The sequence below is a fragment of the Halichoeres trimaculatus genome, unplaced genomic scaffold (assembly GCF_033239565.1).
Source record: "Halichoeres trimaculatus isolate MK-OKI-2021-1 unplaced genomic scaffold, fHalTri1.1 fHalTri1_scaffold_12, whole genome shotgun sequence".
Taxonomy (NCBI): Eukaryota; Metazoa; Chordata; class Actinopteri; order Labriformes; family Labridae; genus Halichoeres; species Halichoeres trimaculatus.
The window spans coordinates 32,474,091-32,497,446 of record NW_027437190.1 but is presented as its reverse complement, the minus strand read 5'-3'; the positions used below and the strand labels follow the sequence as shown (position 1 = coordinate 32,497,446).

At 40.8% G+C, this 23,356-nt stretch overlaps 1 protein-coding gene across 1 annotated transcript; it reads right to left on the bottom strand.

Annotated features, from left to right (window-relative positions):
* Window positions 1-6,242: 6,242 nt before the first annotated feature.
* On the bottom strand, window positions 6,243-15,462 carry LOC141801153 (sialic acid-binding Ig-like lectin 15). Its single transcript, XM_074684103.1, has 3 exons — window positions 15,330-15,462; window positions 7,074-7,466; window positions 6,243-6,994 (listed from the first exon to the last, which is right to left on the bottom strand). Exons 1-3 carry the CDS (start codon window positions 15,343-15,345, stop codon window positions 6,567-6,569), a joined length of 837 nt encoding a protein of 278 aa, XP_074540204.1. The 5' UTR covers window positions 15,346-15,462; the 3' UTR covers window positions 6,243-6,566.
* Between the last annotated feature and the right edge of the window lie 7,894 nt (window positions 15,463-23,356).

Genomic DNA, 23,356 nt, shown 5'->3' with positions numbered 1-23,356 from the left:
ACCGTAGCTTTGCTGAGGTTCTCAGCGTCACCAACAGTATATAGATATGTACCCGACGCATAAAAGCGAAGGGTGATACACACACTCTGCAGGGCCGTTAATGCACAGCTTCTATGAGTGTAGCGAGCCACATACGGCTCCAAAAACTGGCAGATGTATACCAACCCCTCCCTGGAAAACCGGTACCTTTCATAAAGGTGGTCATCTTAAAAAGAAAGGGTCGGTGCGGTCCCTGCTCCTCGGACAATGCGAGCTCCGATGTCCACGGGATCCTCTAAGAACGGACAAGCCATTTTTTCGTGAGGGCTCATTGGTCAGTGGGCGGGGTTTTTATAGTCCGCTAGTTCAATCTGGAACCTAACCTGCCCCGGAGCAGGTTAGCCGTTCAGCATATGTTGCCATGGAGACTCGCCTCACCTAGGAGTGATCCCGTGTCGTAGAACAGGGAATCCTGAACCTATCCTCAAAGCTACCTCGCTAGGCAGTAATCCTGCTTCGTAGAACAGCGCCCTGCTCTTAATATTCCTCAATACACCAGATGATCGGCCCAACTCTACTTCGGTGGAGATCTTCCAAAAGCTGCTTCTGGACAAGACAGTTATAGCGCCGACAACAGGCCTGGCATGCTTACTACAGCGTTTTCAGTTCCTCGTCGTTTCCGTGTAGAAGCAGACTTTTTTCACTGCGTTTTCAACACGTTTCAGCGTTTTCAGATGAAAACGCTGAAACGTGTTGTCTTGTAAACAGGGCCTAAATGTTTAGAAATCATGCCTCAAGATTTAGAAATCTTTGCAAATATTTAAAAAAAAATTTCCTTAAGATTTATAGATCTTTGATAAATATTTAGTCCAAGCTAAATATTTCAAATGAAAACTGTTTGGAAATTTCGCAAAATGTTTAGAAATTGCACCTCAAGATTTAGAAATCTTAACTTCATATTTAAAAATCTTAGCAATTATCTTAAAATCTTTGCTCAAGATTTATAAATCTTGACTAGATATTTAGAAATCTTTGCTCAAGATTTAGAAATGTTGACTGAATATTTAGAAATCTGCTTAAGATTTATAAATCTTTGCCAAATATTTAGTCTAAACTAAATATTTAGAATGAAAACTAAATGTTTAGAAACGTAGCTAAATATTTATTTATAACATTCAACATTAAGATATAACATTTTAACATTTAAATATAATTTTGACAAATATATTTTTTACTAATTTTTTTCCAAATGTGCAGAAAATGTGATGTTTTAGAGCTAAATGGGGAGAAATGTTATTTGCGGTGTGTGCAACTTTACAATTGGCTCCCCATAGTAACAGAATACCGCTCGACGTAGGTTAATATTTTTTAGATAAATATGGATTTGATTTATTTTTCCTACCAAATCCAGATAAACTTCATCAACTTTTCAGTCATTTTTAGCCAGAGTTTTATTGGTAAGGTGTTCAACAAGCTTTGTTTCTCTGTCAAAGGTCAAAGGTCAAAGGTCAGAGGTCTACGAATAAATGAGTGCTCAGTTTTGGGTATTTTGAAAACTGTAGGATTGAGTTTTTGTGCATCAGCAAGCTTTGTTTCTTTTCTCAGGATCTGCAAACACACCATCTGGAAACAGCAATGGGAAGAAACACATTGTTGCTTTTCCAGAAAACATCGCCTATTTTCACCCAGATGTGTCTCGAAACATGATCTACATCACTGCTTTATCTGGCAACCCAACCGTCAATATCAGCTCAGCTGTTCACGAAGCGTCCATAAAAGACATGAAAGAAGGTCAGACTGAACGCTTTTTATACGATGAAAATGTGGAGCTGAGCAATGCTGAGCTCTCGGACCGATCTTTCCAGATTACGAGCACCCAGGAAGTCTCTGTCTTTGCTGCGAGCTTCAGAAGCATAAGCATCCAAACAGCTCGGATCATACCCAATGACAAACTGGGAACACAGTACTTCATCCCGCCGGTGCCATCAACCCAAAAGGCGACAATCGACGTCTATGCTGCTGTAACTGAAAGAAAACCCTTCAAGCTCATCATCATCAACACAGACAAGCAGAACAGTGTAAGTGTTGAAGCGGACTATCCTCAGACTTTTTCTCTGACACCCCACCAGGTGCTTCAGGTCTATATACAAGACGACACGTACCGAGCCGTGACAGCTGAGCATCCAGTGGCAGTCCTCTTCGGTCACACCTGTGCACTTCGCCATACGTGCCTCTGCAGCCTGCTGTACGCCACACTGTCACCCCAAAACGACCAAAAACTCAAGTACTACGTCCCAAGTGTTGTGCCCATGGGTGTTGAAGATGAAACATACCTTCTTTCGACAGATGAAGGGTCCCCCAAAGAAGAGAAATACGATTCAGAAACCCCGCTGGTGGAAACCGCTGGAACAGCCATCCTCTTTCGCCCAGGTCTGCTCCTCAACCTGATCCCAGAGACGGATTTTGCCGCCTGTTATTTAGTCAACGGCCTCCCTGGTGTTGGCAACTTCTCTGTGATTGTGGTCCGCAAAGATGCTTCCCAAGGAGTCCACATTGGAAAGACCCCTCTTGTGGACCCACAGTGGGAACCAATGGGATCAACAGGTTACGTCTCAACCAGAGTTTCCCTGAACGACTCCGCCCAGACTTTGATCTGGCATTCCTTCTCCACGATGGGTGTCTACTATCAAGGAGAAAGTGACCAACTGGTCTTTGGGAATCCAGCTACAGTTATCAGTAAATACCCAGGTGAGTGTCGTTGACTAAAGCAGGACACGGTCTGATATGTTCTCTGTCCTGTCCATCAAAACCGCTGTGGCCAAGGCAGTTTACAGGCTTAACTGGATGAGGGCTGTCTTAAACTTTACTGTGGGCAGGATTTGGGATCAGACTTTGGTCAGATTCTTCAGTGATGGTTCAGAGAAAAACATTAAAGTGTTAAAATATTCAAATCTGTTTGATTTTCATGAATTCATTTGAAGGTTGAGCTGCGTGCTTGTTGGTTTGTACAGAGATGCACACCAGCATCTAGCTAATTCGTAGCAAGCTCAAAGAAAACAGTGTGCCTGATACACATCAACATCAATAAACCTGGCTAGCAGTAACAGTGTGACATTAATATACAAGAATAAACAAACAGCTACTACTAGGGAGTCAATCAGAAAAAGAGAAAGCAAACGTTCGGCGTCAGATCTTGAACGGAATATGTGCATAAGGTGTTCCCGAGCGTACAGTAGAGGACCTCAAAACTCAGTCAACTTTTCACCACACACAACTTGGAAGTACCCAGACAGTTCATTTTCGATCAATCCCTAAGTATCCCATCTTGGGATAGTTTATCTTAGACGGTAACACATTGCATGATGTCCACCTTTAAGTAGTCCAACAGTAATCCTGCTGTGGATTAGCTGTGATTAGCGCCTGTAATGTAATCTGACACTGTTTGAGAGGTTAACCTGGCTCATGCATACTGCTAATCAATTTTTTCTGCTGCTATTTTAGACTCAGAATTCTTGAATTTTCTTCAAAAAAGTCAAGAGTTCTGATCATAGACTGTAGAAATTATGGGCGTAGTCTCCCCGACGTCACCCGGCTGTTTCCGAAACGGAAAATGAAGCAGATCGGCTATCATGGCCATATTGGTAGTGGCAAGGGCTTTGCGTACAGCTGTAGGGTGCCTGTTGGTCACATGACCCTGAGCTGTGCCGCAATTTTAATATCCTCTAAACTGCAGAGTCAGAACCCCCCCCCTTCAGTGTGTGCTGATAGTAAAATTAGCAACTCGGACAGGAGACGCTTTTTGATCCAGGCTGTAAACAGGTTAATTTCTGTTGTGTTTGTGACTTCCTGTACTTCCGGAGCCAGCCTCAAGTGGACACTCAAGAAACAGCAGATTTTAGCACTTCAGCATCGTCTCATATTCCTAGACCGGAGGTTGCCCCTTTCGGTCTGACCTCAGTGGTAGAATTTCGAGCCCAAAGTAAGGAATTGATGGATTGTAGAATCCTGAGATGACAGCAAAGAGAAGGTGGGTTCTAGAATTCTAACTTTAAAGTCAGTGGATGATTGATTCTAGAACTCTGAGATTACAACCCAGTGGATTCTAGAATCCTGAGATTGAAGGAAGATATTTAACTTAAACAGAATTCTAGAATTCTGACTTTAAATTCAGAATTCAAAAGACAAAGTAGGAAATAAAACAAATCTATGTTTCCGCACTTAAAAAAAAAAAGCAGCACATTTCCATTTTCCATTCTCCTCCTCTGCTCTTAATAACACAGTGATGAAGGCTAATCTGAAGTCATATCTAACTTTGACAGAAAATTTCTGAGAAAAAGTCTGTTAATTTGAATGAGAGATCATTTTCAGGACTCTGAAAAACTTCACAAAATTTCAGGTCAAAAATCTGGAAAAAAAAAGAATCAGAGCTGATACTTTTTTTAGTGAAACATTAAAAAAAATATCAAATAAAAGGTCAGGAAGCAAACTTTCAGTTTAAATGTTCAGAAAAATAAACACCTTTTTTACTTTTTTTTTTAACATTTTACGAGAGAAAATTCAACATGTAATCCAAAAAAATTGAAAAAGTCAGAATTCTGAAAAAGGAAAGCTTCTAAGTTAAATATGTTCCTTCACACACAAATGGTTTAAATCTGCTTTTTTGAAAAAAAATTATTTCATGTAAAATAATGTGAAGGCTCGACTTTTCAGTGGCCCTGACTTGAAAATGCATACAGGCCTTGTATTTTACTCTAAACTGGACATGAGGACTAGCAGAGCATTAGATCCTGTATGGTTTTTTTTTTTTTTTTTTTTTTTTTTTTTGGAGGCTGGTCCCAAATAAGACAAACTCTGACAGTTTGATAAATGTTAGCTTCTTTGCCTGAGAAGTAACATGTAGTTGGTTTCATATTTAGCTTGGAAATGCTAACACTTGTGGCACATAGAGCTACTTCTTTGGACTTGAAAACAAATGAGATAAAACACTAAAGTTTGAGTTTTAGTTATCCAAAGTTTGAAATCGTGAAATGCTAACCCCATTTTTTTAGGGAAGCGTGGCCAACTCAAAGCATTCTTGCAGAAGTGAGCCTTTTCGGATCAAAGCTGCTTTTTATTTCAGTTTTCATTGTGTTATCTGAACCAACAGATTACAGAGGCTGCGTCACGGTTCCAGAAGAAATCATAATCGGGGATGCAGGAAGTTGGCAAGAATCTGTGGAGCACTGCAGAAACAAAAAGATGGAGCTGATCAGCTTCCCCGACGCCGATCATCAGAGACAGGTGCTCACCAAAATCAACCAGGAGGAGGATCCCAACCTGTGGGAGGTCTGGATCGGCATGCGTCGGCGCTCCCTGTATGGGTGGTGGTACTGGCTGAACCAGGAGCCCATCAGTCAAACCAACTGGGCCGAGGGAGAACCGGGCAATGTGGAGGAGGGCCAGTGTGCAATCATGAGTGCTCAACGTAGTAAGAATTTTGGCTGGAGGGACGAGGACTGCTGTGTGAAAGCCCGTCCAGTCTGCTACAAACAACCCGTCTTTTTTAACATAAATCCACCGGGAGCTTGATCGAGGTGTTAGCTTTAGGCCTTCAGCTGATCTCTGTACTTCAGACCAACGATTGTGTGACACTTTTAAGTCTATCGTAGCAAAAGCCTGAGTTTAGTCTTTACAAAGCGCTGCCTAAATTTTGCTTTTGTTTCTGGTTTGGTAAGGAGATAGAGGTTAGGACTTTATCAAGTAGTTCTCACAGCAACATATATGTGCAGTAAAGTAAAATGATGTCTGTGGAAAAGTAAAAGATACTTAATATTTCTGATGTTTATTCATGCTATGTTTGTTTGAAATAAAAACATGTAGGAAATCAAAAAGAGAAAGAGCTGTCAGAGTTTTTGTCAAGACTTTACTGGAAATTAACCACAACAACAAACTTCTTACAGCTTCCATCACACATTGAACTCACTTTACAGACGCAGACCTTCAGTGTTTAATGTGAGTCTTTGAAGCACAACTCCACTGACTTTTCATCCTGTTCATAAATGCTACAAAATGGACTTAAAAATTAAAGGTAGGGTCTGCAGGAATTTGCATTACTTGTTAGTAAACACAATGTTCAAAATGCCCCCCCCCCGCTCAGTGCCAGCAGCAGCGCACACCCACTGCCTCCAAAAATAATAATCATTTTCATCCATGTAGAGTCTAATCTTTTCTTGGCTCTACCTTCCAACACATTTTACAATCTCTGAAAAACCTTAAATGTGACGTAAAGCCTTGTTTTTAACCTCTTATAACTAATGAAAACAAAACTTCTCAGGAAAAAGAGGACTTAAGCAAAAAGCAGCTAATGATATGTTCAAATTTTTGAGTTTGAGTTTATAGAAACTGTTCAGTGTAGGTACGAGTCAATGCAACCTCCTGGATGTTGGATGAGGTCAAAAACAGGAAGGAAGGACAGGACAGGATACAACCAAAACATCAACATACAGGCCGAGGAAAGGGTTTGAGGCAGATACAGACACTGACACTTGTGTATAGAGGCCCAGAGGTGTTGACTTTTTATTTTTAGGAAAATCCTGCAGACTGAACCTTTACTTCCACCAGCAGCGGGGTGCCTGCAGAGCTCCTCCCTGTACCATCCAAACACCCAGCCCCACCAGCAGGATGACCTTTGCCCCCAGCGACAGGGACAGGAGGAGCAGGAGAGGAGGTGAGGCCGCGCCCACAGACAGCAAGGGTTTGGGGGTCAGGACGTACAGGGTGGCCTGCTCTCGGCCCAAAGGGTTGGAGGCGCTGCAGGTGTACTGCTGGCCCGGCTCCACGTCCCTCAGCTGGCTAACGGTGTGGTAATTATGAGGCTGGGAGCCCTGAGCCAGCGGACCCAACAGAGAGCCCTCCAGGAGGTCGTCGGGGCCGAGCCACTGGATGTCCGGGAGGGGGGAACCCTGGACCTGACATACTGCTCTGAAGCCAGACTGCTCAGTTCCCTCCACGGTCAGAGCCAGGATCTTTGGAGGAGCTAAAATACACACACGAAGAAGAAAAACACATGAGAGATGCCCCCTGGTGGATAATCTCAGAAGTCAGTGTAGACCTACTCTCAACTCTCAGCTTCGTCCCCATCTTGTCCTCGAAGCTGATGTGTTCCCGCCCCAGAATCTCCACTCGGCAGTAGTAGCGCCCACTGTCTTGCAGGGTGGCGGTGTTGATTCGCAGTGACAGGTCGTGCTCCCTTGGGTTTCCCTCCAGGCGGTAGCGCTGGTCTTGCTGAGGCCCCGGGTCACAGGTAGTGGTTCCTGAGTGGCTGGTGCAACGGTACAGGACAGTGGCGCTCTGCCCATGGCCCAGACGCCACAGTACCTGCAGCGAGGAATGCTGGGAGTGCTGGGGATGGCTGAAGGTGCAAGGCAGCACCACAGGATAGCCCTCGATGGCGCGAACCTCCGACTGCACATACATGGACCAGCTGTCGTCCCCAGAGCTGAGAGCTGCTGGGAGGGCAGAGGGGGGAGAAGGTTGAAAGCCTTTTATCATTTGACCTCTCCTGAACATTTCACACTCTCAGAGGAAAGTGGACCAAATATTGTCAGATTGATTATGTTAGCAACCTTAATTCACGTTATCTAGTACACTGTTCCGCTGAATGCTGACGTATAAGGTTGACCCAGTCCAAAGTTCATCTAAAGTCAAATTATAAGTCAGGAGTTTCTGGGGGAATGAATAAAATTAAGGCCCTGTTTGCATGTTTCAACTTTGAAGGAAAAAAGCGCAGGGAAAAAAAAAATATGCGTTTACTCAGCAATGGTGTTTCGGAGAAATTCCACCCTGGAGGCTGCTTCAAAAGTTTCCACTTTGGGTTTGCTAAAATGCTAGTTCCTTGTAAACAAGAGGCAGAAACACAACAATACTTTTGTGTTTCACCCACTGACTGTACATAGAGTGGACAGTGTGGCTTTGCCGTTTACCATTGTACAATTTTGAAGCCAAATTACCCTCGTCACAGGTGCCGCCATTGGCAGCCAGGGTCTGTGCAGGGACTTCGAGGGAATCTGAGAGGAGCCGGGTGAATCATTTTTTAAAGTTTGACCACAGCCCATCTGGAATGACTGGGGAGATGTATTTTTTGACCCATACTGCAGCCAGCCACCAGGTGGAGCAGTTTTGGTGGCAACTTTACTTAAAGCCGAGCAAGATAATGTCCTTTTTTCTTTTTTTTTTTTTTTTTTTAACAGTCTTTGGTTTATATATATATAAATATATATAGTTACTAGGCCTTAGTTATTTACAATGTATTTATTTACTAAACTTTTTTAATACCAAGTTGAGTTGTTTGATTTAATACAGGGTGGGCTCTATATGGGAATTACATATTGTTGGGTTTGTATGTTCAAGTAAGTATGATTGTTGGTATGTGATATGTGTGTAAGACCAGTGGCGGCTGCTGGTCAGTCAAGGAGGGGAAGCTCATTTTTTTCCGGCCTACATCATAAATTTGTTTATTTAATTAAATGTAAATTCTACCCTCCGTGTCAGCTTGTTAGCAGCTGGAGCTGCTACGTGAGACTATGACAGGCTGTAAGTGTGAGTGACAGGGGGAGAAGCTCCACAGCTGGAGCTGTAGCTGCATATTGGTGAAAAGAGAGAGAATCTTTAAACACAACGCTCGTCATTTTTAAGAAAAGTAAACTCGCTGGGGATCGATAAATCCTCCAGATCAGACCAGAACAACTTAGAAGATGCTCCGGTGGAGGGTTATACTTCAAGATCGCTGACTGGCTCATTTCACTGTCAATCAAAAAGGGACTCGGCCTCAGACAGATCATCCAATCATCATGCAGAAGCTCAGCGTCCAGGCCAGCCCACTGCCTCATAGACCCCCAGAGACGCTGAGCGTCCGATGGGCGGGACAAAGCCCAGCGTTTATCCAATGACCGTCCAGTTTCCACAGTGGAACAACCCACTCTACGCTTCCCCGCTGAAGTCAGAAGACGCTCAGCGTCCAACCGTGTTAAAGCGCTGAGACGCTGAGGAATGAAGGAATTCTAGCGCAAATTTTGTCAATGAAATGTAAACACAGCAGAACATATCACCACTTTTTTTTAGGACATTTTAGGGGAAGCTGAGCTTCCCTTGCAGTCTCAGAGTAATCACCACTGTATAAGATGTGTGTGTTAGAGTGTGATGTGTGTAGTATGTAAGTATGTGAAGTGTGTGTGTTAGTATGGGATAGTATGTGAAAAGAAAATTCCAGGAAGCTCATAAAATCCCACATTGATGAGCAGATTAAGGATGTGGCAGACATATAAACTTCATGGAAATAACTCCAAGTTCCCACTGTTTGCTCTTCACTGAACATTGTTCGTGTTTAGCTTTCCTCTTGTCAGTCTGAAACTTTCCTAGCTGTAAAAAGCAGAAATCTGAAATGATCCTGGTGCCTGTTGGTGTCACTGAAGACACCAGCTTTAAATAAACTTTAACTAACTCACTGTGATAACCTGCTGCCACATTCCCTTCCTTTTTATAACATCAGGCAGCTCAGAGGTTATAGTTTGATCTACTTTATGTAACTCTGCTCTGACACTCTTTGTTTGTCAGTTCACGAGTTCAGTGTTTGCCTCAGAGATCTCCTGAAGATCTGAGTGAAAAGGAAAAACTTTAAACCTAAATCTTTTTTAATGACTACAAAATGTCAGAAAATTAAAGACACCACCAGTGTGTGTGTGTGTGTGTGTGTGTGTGTGTGTGTGTGTGTGTGTGTGTGTGTGTGTGTGTGTGTGTGTGTGTGTGTGTGTGTGTGTGTGTGTTTGCTCACCTGTAACAGGTAACATCAGACTCAAAGCACTCCCGACCAACCAGACATCCATGATGAGACTGCACAAAGAAGACAATGTGTGTGTGTGTGTGTGTGTGTGTGTGTGTGTGTGTGTGTGTGTGTGTGTGTGTGTGTGTGTGTGTGTTTGTGTGTGTGTATCATCCATGTGACTCAAAATCTCCAACAGGACTCTGTGTTTCAAGCTTTTTTTGCACTTCCTTGGTTTATTTTTGTTACCATGTGATCAGTGTGTGCATGTCTGTGATTGGCTGATGGAACCACACTTACTCTCCGCCCAGAAACAACCAAAACATCATCATCCAGGCAGAGGAAGGGGTTGAGGCAGACGCAGACACTGACACATGTATTAAGGCCTGTAGGAGACGATTAAACAGGATAATGCAACAGATAAAATTAACAAAACATTCACTGGGTTCAAGTCCAGTAACACGTTTTATATTTCTAGATTTTATTCAAATAATGTCCCGAGTCATTTTTTGACAAAAATGAGTTTTTGGCTCTCTTGAACATGCTGGCCATCCCTGGTAAAATCGCTTTAACCTTTAGCTAAAAGGATCATGCTCTTTATGCCCTATAGGACAATGGCCTTTGACAAGAAGGTGACTTATGCCACTTTATTTCCAATAACGATGGATGGAAGGACAGGTCCATGTTGTCACTTCTTAGCTCACACCTGAGAACCAGCACGTCGTCCTCACCTCCTTCTCCTCACCTTGTGGGAAACATCCGGCCTTGCACCAATTAGCACTGACATGCTACAGACTGCTTACAGCTGAGTTTACATGTAAACAATGCAGCCATGTTTACATGTAGGATCTGCGGACAAACACTGGAGAAAAAGTAGTAAAATTATCACTGAAGCCACAAAAATTTTGGTGTCCATGACCAACAAATGAGCCATACAAAGTGATGATCCACTCCAAATACAAAGATGACGAAAAAGAGATGAAAAAAAAAATACAAGAAACGGACAAAAAAGAGAGAGCTGCTGCAAAAGGACCAACTACCAACCAACCACTACTGGTGAGTGATTAGGTTCACTACCATAAAGGCTGGGGTATAATGTTGTGTAGTGATTAAGTCTAAATTTCACAGGTTATAGCTTAACTACAGATTTAGCCACTTGTTGGTCGCTACTTATTCTTGGCAATATATATCCCTCAAAGTTTAAAAATAAAGACATGTTTTTGCTTTTTGGTAGGAGATGTATGAGAATGCAGACTCAGCGTAGGATTAACCTGACATTTGTTCAGTTTAGGTTGGAGTTATTTATGTTTTAAGTTTGTTTTATGGTATTAAAGGACAGTTAATGGTCAGGTTTCAAAAAGTTGTCTAAACTGGAAGTTGGAAATGGGTTAAGTTCAATAAAAAGCAGCAAAGAAGACCTGGAGAAGTGAGGAAAGGGACTTCTACTCGCAGACACTTTGAGAAGAATCAGAATCAGAATCAGAATCAGAATCACCTTTATTCGCCAAGTATTTTCAAGAATACAAGGAACTTGACTCCGGTTTAAACTGCTTGCCTGCAAGACGCAAACAAAAGCCAGGCTGAGTTAGAAACAGAATGTGTCAACATTTGTTCTCTTTTTTCATATGCTTGTTTATAAAGAATGAGTTAAAGCTAAGGTTGTGTATTAATTGTTCATCTGAATGCAATTTTACTGTTTAAAAAAAGTTTATGCTTTGTGAACTTAAAAAGGATTGTTTTCTGATTTATTTTATAAATGAAAAGAGAAGTGAATATGTGTGGGTTTGATAGCAAATACTGAACAAAATGTTCGGATTAACTGTTTACAAAGAAGGTTTTCTCAAGAAAAGAAAAGGGGTGTAGCCGTAGGAATTGCTTATATGTTTGAGTCATTTGGAGACACAGCAAGCTGAAACACACCTGACCAATCTGATTTACCTGACATTTGTTTAATTTAACTCAGGGTAACTTCAGTTTTGAGTTCCTCTCATGGAAGGAAAGAGCAGTTTAAGGCAGGTTTAAAGTTGCCTAAGTCAGACTAGGATGTTAGAAAAATTGGCCTAAGTCACTTTATTCTTTAATGTTACATGATCGACACACAATGATCCATGCATGTCAACAATCATCCACTGTGAAGGCCTTTTTGATTGAGTTGATTAATAAATATAATCTGCTCTGTGTTTGGTAAAGTTTTTGTGTTGTCCCCAAAATTTGAAAAAATGACTCAGGCCATTATTTTAATAAGGTGACGATTTTAGTATTTAAGATCTGGGGGTTTCCTGTGAGGCAGAACTCAGGGCTCAGAAACAGAAAGGTCGTCAGCCCAACCAATCAGGTGACTCTCCTCAAACAGATCATCTGATCTTAAATGACATAAAGACCTCTGTGGTTTGGTGAGAGCGGCTGCTGCCTGTGGTTCAGCTGAGGCTTTCACTGCTGCTCTCTGACCTGCAGATCATCCTCCTGAAACTGAAACCTGAGGTCCAACAGAAGTCAGAGAAGCTCTCAGGTCTTTAGAGACCAGATACCCTCAATTCACGTGAAGGATCAGGATTAAATAAAGTCTCAAAAAAGAAATATAATAAATATTGTCTACCATGTAAAACAGTTTTTTTTCGTGTTTTCAAGTCAAAATCTTTCAACATAACATCACAAAAATATACAGAAGTTGCTGTTTTGCAGTTCCAGTTAGTTTTTTCTTTAATATTGAATATTATGCTCTTTACTCAGTTGTATGGCTCTACAGGTTTAATCTGAACATGGCAACACTCTAAGATCTTCAGACACTGTTGTTTTAAATATATCTCAACACTTTGCTGATCTTTATCTCTGTTTTAGGGGGAAGTTTGTATTTCAGCTTCACATCCTGCTACTGAAACCATCACAGTGTTTTTCGGTGTTTTTGTGTGTTTCCGCTGGTGTGTGTTAGACCGCGCTGCAGCCACAGGATGTGGTTAAGGTTACGGTATGTTTTAGTCACGTTTCCATGGTGACGTATAAAACTGTGAAAGACGCTCAGGGTGTCAAAATGAAGACTTTTCACGCTAATGTCAAAACAAGCAGGTAAACGTTAAACAGCTTCAGCAGAGCCTGGGAGCCTTTTCCAGTCTGCTGCTTTCCAACCGTGGCCCATTTTGCCCTTTTCCCTGTCTGACTGCCTCCTCTCTGTGGGTTTGCTGCAGTTTGAATTATTTATGAGCACTCTGAGAGTATTTTAGTCAAAAATTCAGGAGTTTTTTTTTCAGCAGCTGAGCTCTATGAGTCATTGCTCTTCAGAGGTTACAGCAGGAGATTATGCTCATCCTAAACTGTCTGTCAGTTTTTAGTGGTCATGTTTCAAAGACCTGAAGGACTTGGACCTGTAACTAGCCCTCAAATACTGAAGAGTTAATTTTTTTTTTTCACCAAATCTTGATTTGAACTTGGTGCAGGCTTAGAGTCAACACAGCTGATTTCTAAAGACGTGCTAGACGTGATTTCAGACTTGAACTCCACGGTCCTGAGAAATGACCGGCCTGTCTCAGAATTTCTTGCGTTTTTTCCCCTTTCTCTCTCTCTAAAAAAAAAAAAAAAAAAAAAAAAAAAATTAAAGAATAATAACAAAAAAATATATAAAATAAAAAACAAAAAATTAATAAATAATAAACAATAAAAATAAATAAATAATTAAAAATAAATATTAAAAAATAAATAAATAAAAGATGTCCAGGTTTTCACTGTTGTCTCCTAAAAGACAAGAATTGCTCTGACTTCACATCTGAGACTCCATACTGGACTTGGACTTTGCCCCAAAAGACTTGGAGATGAATCCTGAATTCTTCAGAATGACCTCTGCAGGATAAAACATTTCATAGTCTCTAAGTCCAAAAATTAGCAGCTGAGGACTACACACACACACACACACACACACACACACACACACACACAGTCTCTGCAGAGATCATTTTCCGTCTGTTTGTCCTCTGTTTGTCTGGACGGTCTGTCCTGAGCTCAGCGTGTCGGTGAGAAGACAAACCTCTGGACTGTGTGTGTGTGTGTGTGTGTGTGTGTGTGTGTGTGTGTGTGTGTGTGTGTGTGTGTGTGTGTGTGTGTGTGTGTGTGTGTGTGTGCTCACTGATCCACAGAAGACCATCCCTTCCTCTCCCTTTCTCTCCACCCCTCTCTATTTCTCTCTCGGCCATCACAGTCCGGAAGCTTCACTCTGCTGCAGTGTTTTCACTGACACAGACCACACCTTCGACACACACACACACACACACACACACACACACACACACACACACACACACACACACACACACACACACACACACACACACACACACACACACACTTTATCAACACTTATAGACTGTGACATGACTATAGTTCCAGACACAGGATGTTTATTTCAAAATAAAAGCATGAGAACGTGTTAGTAAAATACGATATAACAATCATAAGGTTAGCAAAGACAAAATTTCTTAACCCCATTTTACAATTATTCTTATTATTCTTATTGTTTTAATTATTATTATTATTATTATTATTATTATTATTATTATTATTATTATTATTTTTACTATTATTATTATTATTATTATTATTATTATTATTTATCATAATGATAGTAGTGCTAGTACTTGTAGTAGTAATAATAAAATAATAATAATAAATATTTATAACAACAATAATAATAAAAAAGGAAAAAACTGAGAAAGATGTTTACATATATACATGTGCACATACAGTACATATACACAAGAGGTGTTTGAGAATATATTAAAAATAATTTTTTTAATATTTAAAAAGATATTTCAGCAAAATAATGAAAAATTATTATGAGAACAAATAAAAAAATAAACATTTGACAACAGTTAAAATAATGTAGTTGTGCTCTTACGATCAAGATTTATTAAACAATAATTCTGATAACTTTTTTGAACACTGAGTGTTACTGTGGTTGTCTAACTGTAGAAGTATTTGGTCAATAAAAAGGTATAATATTGCATAATTAAGCTTTAAAACAACAAGTTTAACAATTTTGTCAAAGACTTAACTCTTATATTTTCACAACATGGTTATCCTTTACCTGTGTGTTTATGAATATTATCAAAATCTTAAAATCTAATGACTTCTGTAAAATCACAAATCAATCTTAAAACGGTTGTTATTATCACATTTATTTATCAAAGATATACATTTTTTTCAATTTTGAATTAAAAAAATAATAATAAAAGAGGGAAATCTTCTGGTAGAACCCTTGAAAAAACGGAGACATCCGTGTGTGTGTTTGTCTTTATGTGTGTGTGTGTGTGTGTGTGTGTGTGTGTGTGTGTGTGTGTGTGTGTGTGTGTGTGTGTGTGTGTGTGTGTGCGTGTGTTGTACGTATTTTACCGAAGTCAAGCTGCAGACAAACGTTGGCTCTTAATTTGAAATGCTACACCGGAAGTGTGGCTGTTTTACGGGTGTGTATTGGTGCGGTGTGACGTCACACGGGCTGTACCGTTACTGTGTGTTCGGACTGTGAGCTGCAGTTTAACTGCTTTAAAGATTACCTGACGGCGTGATTTACCTTTTGATGCCAACATGTCTCACACCGTCATCACCACGACGACCACCACGACCCGGACCCACGGGGAGGGAGGCCTGAACCTGGGCTACTCCCGGACCATCCCGGGACTGCTGAAGATCGGGCAGATGGTGAGTCCGCGCGAACACAGCTCGGTTTATCCCGGAGTGAACCCGGAACATCACCGTTTACACTCGCTGCCGGTACCGCTGCACACCGAGACGGTTTGCAGAGGCTGTTAACCCGTTCACACCTTTACCTGTACCTGCCCACGTCAAAAAGCAGGTAACCTTTACATACAGTTAGGCTAGAGAAAGGAGACACCTCTTTGTGTCTAGACAACACAAAACAGGTAAATTAAACACCTGTTTGTGTACTAAATAATATTATACAGGTAAGTTTTACACATTTTTACACAGAGATTATATAATACAGGTAAATTAAACACCTGTTTATGTATGTGCAGCATAATATAGGTAAATTTAACACCTGTTTATGTAAAAATAAGATAATACAGGTACATTTAACACTATTTTTGTGTAGATAATATCTGGCTGAAGCAGGTGACTGAGCTCAAAAAGGTGTTGTTCCTGGTTTTATATGTTTCTGCTTTCATATGATCCTGGTTTAATAATTTGCCGGGCTTGTGGTTCAGCTCTCTTTCCTGTATCTCTGACTTTTAACAGTTCCCTCGGCTCAGAGCTCTGTGATGTTATTGATCCACTAATGTTCTCTGTATGAATTAATGAACCTCTCTGATACAGTGGATTCATGTGTTCATACAGTGGAGAATGTGTTTCTGTAAAGTTGTTTCAAACTGTTGAGAGAGTTTATCCTACTATCTGCTGCAGGCAGAAGTTTATCTTAAGGACAGGAGGCGCATGCTTTCACTTCTCATTGCACAGCGTCCTGAGATGGTTTTAACAGATTTTAGAAAAAAGAAACAGTTTTAGTGTCTTAAAGTAAAGTCATTACAGTTAAATAAGACAGTCACGTGTAAACAAAGTGTCTGGAATGAGACATCTTAAGAGAATAACTGCTGTCTTCAGACGGTCTGGTACCTTCCCTTACTAAAGAAAAATATATGTACCGATATGTTTTTTGAAATGTATTGTAAAATATTGTATTATGTTATTTTTCCAATATATTATATATTTGATATACATGGAATAATATATTGAGGGCACATATACAATATATTATATATTCATGAAATATATTGCAATATATTGCAAAACATACAAATGATTGCCGTTTAGACCAATGGTTCTCAAACTTTTTCACTAACGTACTTTGAAATGCTTTTTTTCCTCTTTTTTTTTCTGCTAAGTACCCCCGAACAAGGGCAAGGAGTTATGGTAGGAAAAAAGATGTACACAGTGGTTTTTGTCTCCTTTAGCATCTCTAGAGTCCCTGCTGTTAGATTTTGTTTTTATCCCTAATTTTGGGGGTATAACAGATTTGAATAAATAATTAGTTTATGAAGATGAACTTATATTTGATTCTAACATTGATTGAGTAAATAGTGTTGTGTATAAATAGAGAATTTTGCTTGGTTGATATTTTTTTGAATACATTTTTGAATCTTGCGTACCCTAGGGTACCCTTGTGTATCCCCAGTGGTACGTGTACCCCTCTTTGAGAACCACTGCTGTACACAGTCCGGAACCTTCAGACATTCCGGAACCTTCAGACATTCCGGAACCTTTTGGACAGTCAGGAGCCTACAGACTAGGGTTGGGTTTTAATGATATTTATTGATATTAATGGCCTTCTCGGTTCGGCATATCAGTTTGATTCTTTATCGATTCCCTTATGGATTCCTCATGTGAATTATCTGTGTTCAAAGCAGGCTTTACAAGTTTTTCTCTGTCAATATTTTATTGAGTTTATAAGTAAAATTGGTCAGTGAATTCTGATATCTCTTGTTGAAATACATTAAGATAAGTAAAAATTAGGGAAAGTCTGATTTTCGGCCGGGCTGAAATTTTTTTTACGCCAATATTTTCACTTTGACTGCAAATGAATATCAGCTTCAGATATCGGTTATTGGCCTCCTTGCCTACTAATAATCCATATCGGTATTGGCCCCAAAAAATCCATATCGGTCGATCTTTAGTAAAAATCACACGTCATGTGACATCGATGTATTTTGTGATATGTTGTTGGCTTAAGTTGTGTCTTGAGATGTAATGCTTTAAGCTGTTTGAAGCCTTGAGCTTGCCGTAGTTATGCTGAAATCAGCCATGAGCCTGGAAAACATTTCCCTGTTAGTATTAAGACATTTAGAGTTTTCAGTATTGTTTATAAAGAGTAATATCTGTTTTCAAATCAAAAGTTATGATGTATGCTAACCGCTTGCATATCAATGCAATTTCCCATTTTTGTTAGCGTCAAGCTAGCGCTATGTTTTCTTTATCGTCATTGGTACATTAGGAGATGTATAATGTGTTGAATGTATTAAATATCTGGTGTCAGAGAGTCATGGTTCAGGGTTCAGGTTTTACAGTCTCCTTATTCTCCCCCCTCAGCTGGCTCTGCTCGTGGCCTTCCTGTGTGTGCGCTGTGCCCGGGGCTGGCCCAGCTGGTACGCCTTCCAGTACTTCGAGGTGGTTTCTCTGTGGTTCCTCATCGCCCTCCTCATCTTCTTCCTCATGCATCTGTTCAGGCTGCAGGCGAAGATGCCCTGCATCAACTGGCCCCTGACGGTGAGCGGCCTCACACCTCTGTGCATGTGTTCCTGTGTGTGTGTGTTTTAAATGTGGCGCATATTTTCGTCTCCAGTTCTGTTTTTAGCTGAATTTTGTAGCTAATCTGTCAGTTTGATCAGCAGCGTTACACAACAGGAAGTTATGTGATGTGTCCTCTGAGGTTAAAAGATGACAGAGTGCTGTGCAGTCCACTAATCCCCTACAGGGGTGTTGTCCTGTGGTTTAAAGTTGGAGCTTGAGATGAAAGTGCAAAGTTAACATCATTTTTGCTGTGAGATAACTTTTGTATTTGTTTCTGATCATACCGTGCTGTTTTATTTTTTTGTTTATCTTCTGGCTGGTTCTCGTCCCTCCCCTCATGCATCTCTTCTGTTGTTTCAGGAGTTTTTCCATTACTCGGTCGGCGCTGTCCTCATCCTGATCGCCGCCATTGTTGCAGCTGCAAAGAGTGGAGGAGTCTCAGCGCTGGTGGTTGCTTCGGTATGTAAACAGAGAAGGTTTGGTTTGACCGTGTAGGGGTTTGACAGGCAGTTAGTCCTAGTCTCAGTCCCGGTCTTTGTGTAAATAAATGATCCAACCTCACTGCTGCTGCTGGACTGATGAAAACAGGAACTGGGAGTTGTTTGCCCCGAGTACAGACTTGAAGGAATCATGGTTAAAATAGTTTTGGATTTGTCATTATAGTTTAGTTGTAGTTAGTTTTGGAGCGGGCATTCAAGTTTTTATGTAGTTTAAATTTTTGCAACAAGGCTTAGTTTTAGTTTAGTTTTAGTTTTTTCATACCTTATTTACCAGGTGCAGGATTCAAAAAGGTCAGAGTAAATATTTTTTAATGCAGTTTATTTTCCAGTTCAACATAGTGCTCACTGCTCAGTTAATGCTGATACTGAACTGTTAGCTGCTGCCTTAAACAAAATCCATGTGTTATACAGTCTGTGTGTGTTCTCCAACCAGAAGTCAGATCAGGGCTCAGGACCTGGCCTATTGGTCAGGAGACTGGCTGCTCGTACAGAATTGCGTCCCCTTAGTGAAAGCCATGTAAATCTGTTGGGACTCCCCCCCTCCTGTCCTTCCTTCCTGTTTTTGTCCTCAACCAACACCCAGGAGGCTACATTGACTCCTACCTACACTGAATGGTTTCTGTAAAGTCAAACTGTGGCTTTGCTTTGGTTTTTATTTAAAGGGAAATTAAAAAATAAAGAATTAAAATCCCGCTCAATTGTCTCCTACAAGGCCTCTGTACACGTGTGTCAGTGTCTGTGTCTGCCTCGACCCCCTCCTCTTCCGGTATGTTGATATTTTGGTTATATCAGGGAGTTTCTGGGCAGACAATAAGTGTGGTTACAGCAGCTAATCACAGCGTGCGAAGTGCACAAGTGACTTTGGTATTATTGATAGCAAATGGAATAAGCTAGCTTAGCAGCTACGATAGTGGAAGTAGCAGGAGAGAGGAAAAACACCAAAGCGAAACGAAACACCAAACAGATAAAGTTTTTTCTTAAACGAGGGTGAAGCTTGGCTCGACTTTCCCTCACTTTCAGGAACTTTGAGAGCAGCACGGGACGAAGAGCGACACAAGTTAGCTTCCTGCTAACCAGGTATGTGTCAAATAACTCAGTGATTAGCTTGTGCTAACATGCCAAGTTGGGTGCACGGCTCTCAAGTGTCCCCCATCTTGAACCGCAATGCTACAGGTGGTTGCTGGGCTAGTGAGTGTGTTCACGTAGTCACAGTTAGAGGCAGTGGGTGTGTGCTGCTGCTGGCACTGACCCAAGGAGGAGGAGCCTAATTTGAATGCTGTGTTTACTAACAAGTGAAGAAAATTCCTGCAGACACCACTTTTTAATGTTTGAAATATTTTCGGGTCCCTCTTGTAAACTGTTTGTGAAACAAAATTAAATATGAAATTCTTTGTAACGTGTTTTTAAATGTTAATGTGTCCCTTTGTGTGTGTGTGTCTACAGGTGTTTGGGTTCATAGCTACGTTTCTCATGGCAGTTAGTTTGTGGTCGACTTACAGCGTCACCTGTGGCGTCCATCAGACAGGTACGTCTCATAGCTCTAATACCACCTCCTCAACCCACCTTGTGTCTGATAAAACCTGCTCACTCAGGAAACTGTAATCTTTGAAACAGTGGCAGAGTCATTTTGTACGATGATATTTCTGATTTGAAATAAAAATATCACTGTCATCACTGTGATCTAGCATTTGGAAAATCAACACAGACTGAGTTTTATTTAAAGAAAGCTGGAAACGTCTGAGGTCAGGCTGATGTGGAGATCTGTGGATGAAGTGTGATTGATTGATTAGTTGGTTGGGAGAGTCTCTGTCCCGGTGTCATCTGACGCTCGCTTGCTCGCTGTCAGAGTATTTGTGTCAGTGTCAGAGTAAACACTCATCCTTTGTATGAGGAAGGAATGCTAACAATGCTAACAGAGCTAATCAGCCTTTTAGAGGAACTGAAGCAGAAAATGAGCGTTTCCTCTGAACACTGAGCGTCTGTGTTCTTCAGACCGTAGAGAAACTCTCACATGACGGAGGTCATTTAAACCAGAGCAAGAACTTCTTCATACCTCCTTCTGCTCCTTATCCTTTCCTACTTATTCCATCCTAACTTCTGGGAAACTTCCTCCTTTCTTTCTTTCTTTCTTTCTTTCTTCCTTTCTTTCTTTCTTTCTTTCTTTCTTTCTTTCTTTCTTTCTTTCATCCCTCTGCATTTCATCCTTCTTCAAATATCTTTTTTACTTTACCACTCTTTCCTTTCCTTTCCTTTCCTCTTCCTTTTCTCTTTCTTTCCTCTTTCTTTCCTCTTCCTTTCCTCTTCCTGTCCTTTCCTCTTTCTTTCTTCAATGTCCCTTCCTTTCCTTTCCTTTCCTTTCCTTTCCTTTCCTTTCCTTTCCTTTCCTTTCCTTTCCTTTCCTTTCCTTTCCTTTCCATCTCTTCCCAATAATTTCCCTTTCTTCCCTCTCTTTTTCTTACTTATCCCTTTTTCTTTCTTATTTTTCCTTCTGTCTCCTTTCCTCTCCTTTCTTCTCCTTCCCTTTCCTTTACTTCATTCTCCTTTTGTCTCTTTTCTTTTCCTTTTGTATTCATTTCTACTCCTTTCCTCCTCCTTACCTCTTTCTCTCCTCTTCCTTTCCTTCTCTCTTTCTTTCTTTAATGTGCCTTACTCCCTTCTTTCCTTTCCTTTCATCTCCTTTTCTTCCCTTTCTTCACTCATACTGTCCTTTCCTTTCCTTTCCTTTCCTTTCCTTTCCTTTCCTTTCCTTTCCTTTCCTTTCCTTTCCTTTCCTTTCCTTTCCTTTCTTCAATTCCTGTCCTTTCACTTCCTTTCCTTTTTGTGTCCTTTCTTTTCCTTTTTGTCTTATTTCCTTTACTTTACTTTCCCTCCCTCTCCTTACTTATCCCTCCTTCTTTCCTTACTTCTTCCTTTTCTTCTTTTTTCCCTTTTTTACTGTCCTTTCCCTTCTCTTCTCTTCTCTTCCTTTCCTTTCCTTTCCTTTCCTTTCCTTTCCTTTCCTTTCCTTTCCTTTCCTTTCCTTTCCTTTCCCTTCTTTTCCTTTTTGTGCCTTTTTTCTTTTTTTTTTTTATGTCATTTCCTTTCCTATTCTTACTTATCTCTCCTTCTTTCCTCACAACTTCCTTTTCTCCTTTTTTTCCTTTCCTTTCCTTTTTGTGTTCTTTACTTTTTTCCCTGTTTCCATGTATCCTAAATCCTTCCTCCCACCCTCCCTGCCTCCTCTTCTCCAGGTGCAGCAGTGTAAAAATACTCTCTGTGAGCGAATCAGACGGCTGTGTGGGCAGTTTCCTGGAGTCCTGGTCTATTCTCTGCCCAGCAACAACCCGGATCGTCAAACCTGATTGGATAAGAATTTGCAGCTCTGCAGAGGTAAAAGAAACGCTGATCCAGGACCAACATAAACCTCCCTGATCATCACGGTGAATCCTAAGAGGACTGTAGTTCTAGTGTTACTCAGATACCCAGAATTCATTTTGTCCTCCGTCATGTTAAAGGTGCTTGATGTCACAATTTAAACCCTCTGTGTGTCGGTAACCCGTCGGTTAGAATCAGAATCTGAGTGGCACTGAGATGAAAACAATCAGTCACTTGGTGTTACTGTAATGACTACATTTCCCAAAATGCTCCTGGCCCCATCCTCCCTCCCTCCCTGACACAGTGGTGTCTCTGTCCTTCAGACGTCTGCTTTCAGAGTTTACAGAACATTTTAGAGAAGCTGATTGTGTTTGACGAACTCACTGCTGTGTGCCATAGGTCGATCTGGACGCTTTCCCGCCAAAACTTCCCGCCAAAAGTCTGAATGCAGCTGCCGTCACATGTGTCATGATGCTGATGCTAGCTAAGTTAGCTTGTTTCATTCATTGCTGCTTGTTTTGATCTTCCTTTGATGTTCCTCGCGCTCAGAGCAGTCTGGACCACGGATGTATTCAAACTTTTTAAAAACACTTTTCTAAACAGGCCACAAAATATCCTGCGAGTACAGCCCTGTTAGCTTGGTATGCTAGTATTTGCTAGCACACTCAAATAGAGGTCAAAATTTGAGTGTGCTAGCAAAACTTCTTCAAAACTTTCTTTTTAGAAACACTGCATGCTAAAGATTGTTAGCATGTTCAGACATTTCTCAGGGCTAGTACACATTTGTGCTACAAAAACAACAGCATGCTAAGAATAATGGGAATTCAAACTCTGCGAATCATTAGCATGCTAATAATGCTAACAGACACAGCAAAAAAGGCTGAAAAATGCATCTGTGTGTGTAATCACAGCAGATATATTCTCCCCACAGAGACGTGTTTGTTTCTTTTAAAGAATACTTGATAATTTCAGTGATAAATCTTAAAACTACTGCTTAATTTTCTAAAAGAGGCTGGATCTGTCTTTATCAGGCCTCAGAAAACATCACACCATCCTCTTAAAGTAAGATTTAAGAGCCTCACTGTCTGCTGTGAAAATCCGTTTACGATTCTGCTCCCAGCGGCCATGAGTTCAGACTGTTTGCATCATTTATTCCAGTTTACAAAACGACTGTCTTTGGTGCTCCCAAAAACGAACCATTTAAAACTAACCTTACACTTTGAAAGCACAGCAGTTAAAGTGACGCCAAAAAGAGCAAGAGCAGTGTCTTCTTATCACTTTAAACAGACTTTTATTAATGATGAGACCTGGTCTGATCTGTGGTCAGGAAAAACTGCTGGTGTGGAAATCTGTTCACACAGATTAAAAAATAAACTTCATAAAACATAAATACAGCTTACAACAAAGATTAGAGAATAAATCATGAATAGATTACTCCCCTAAG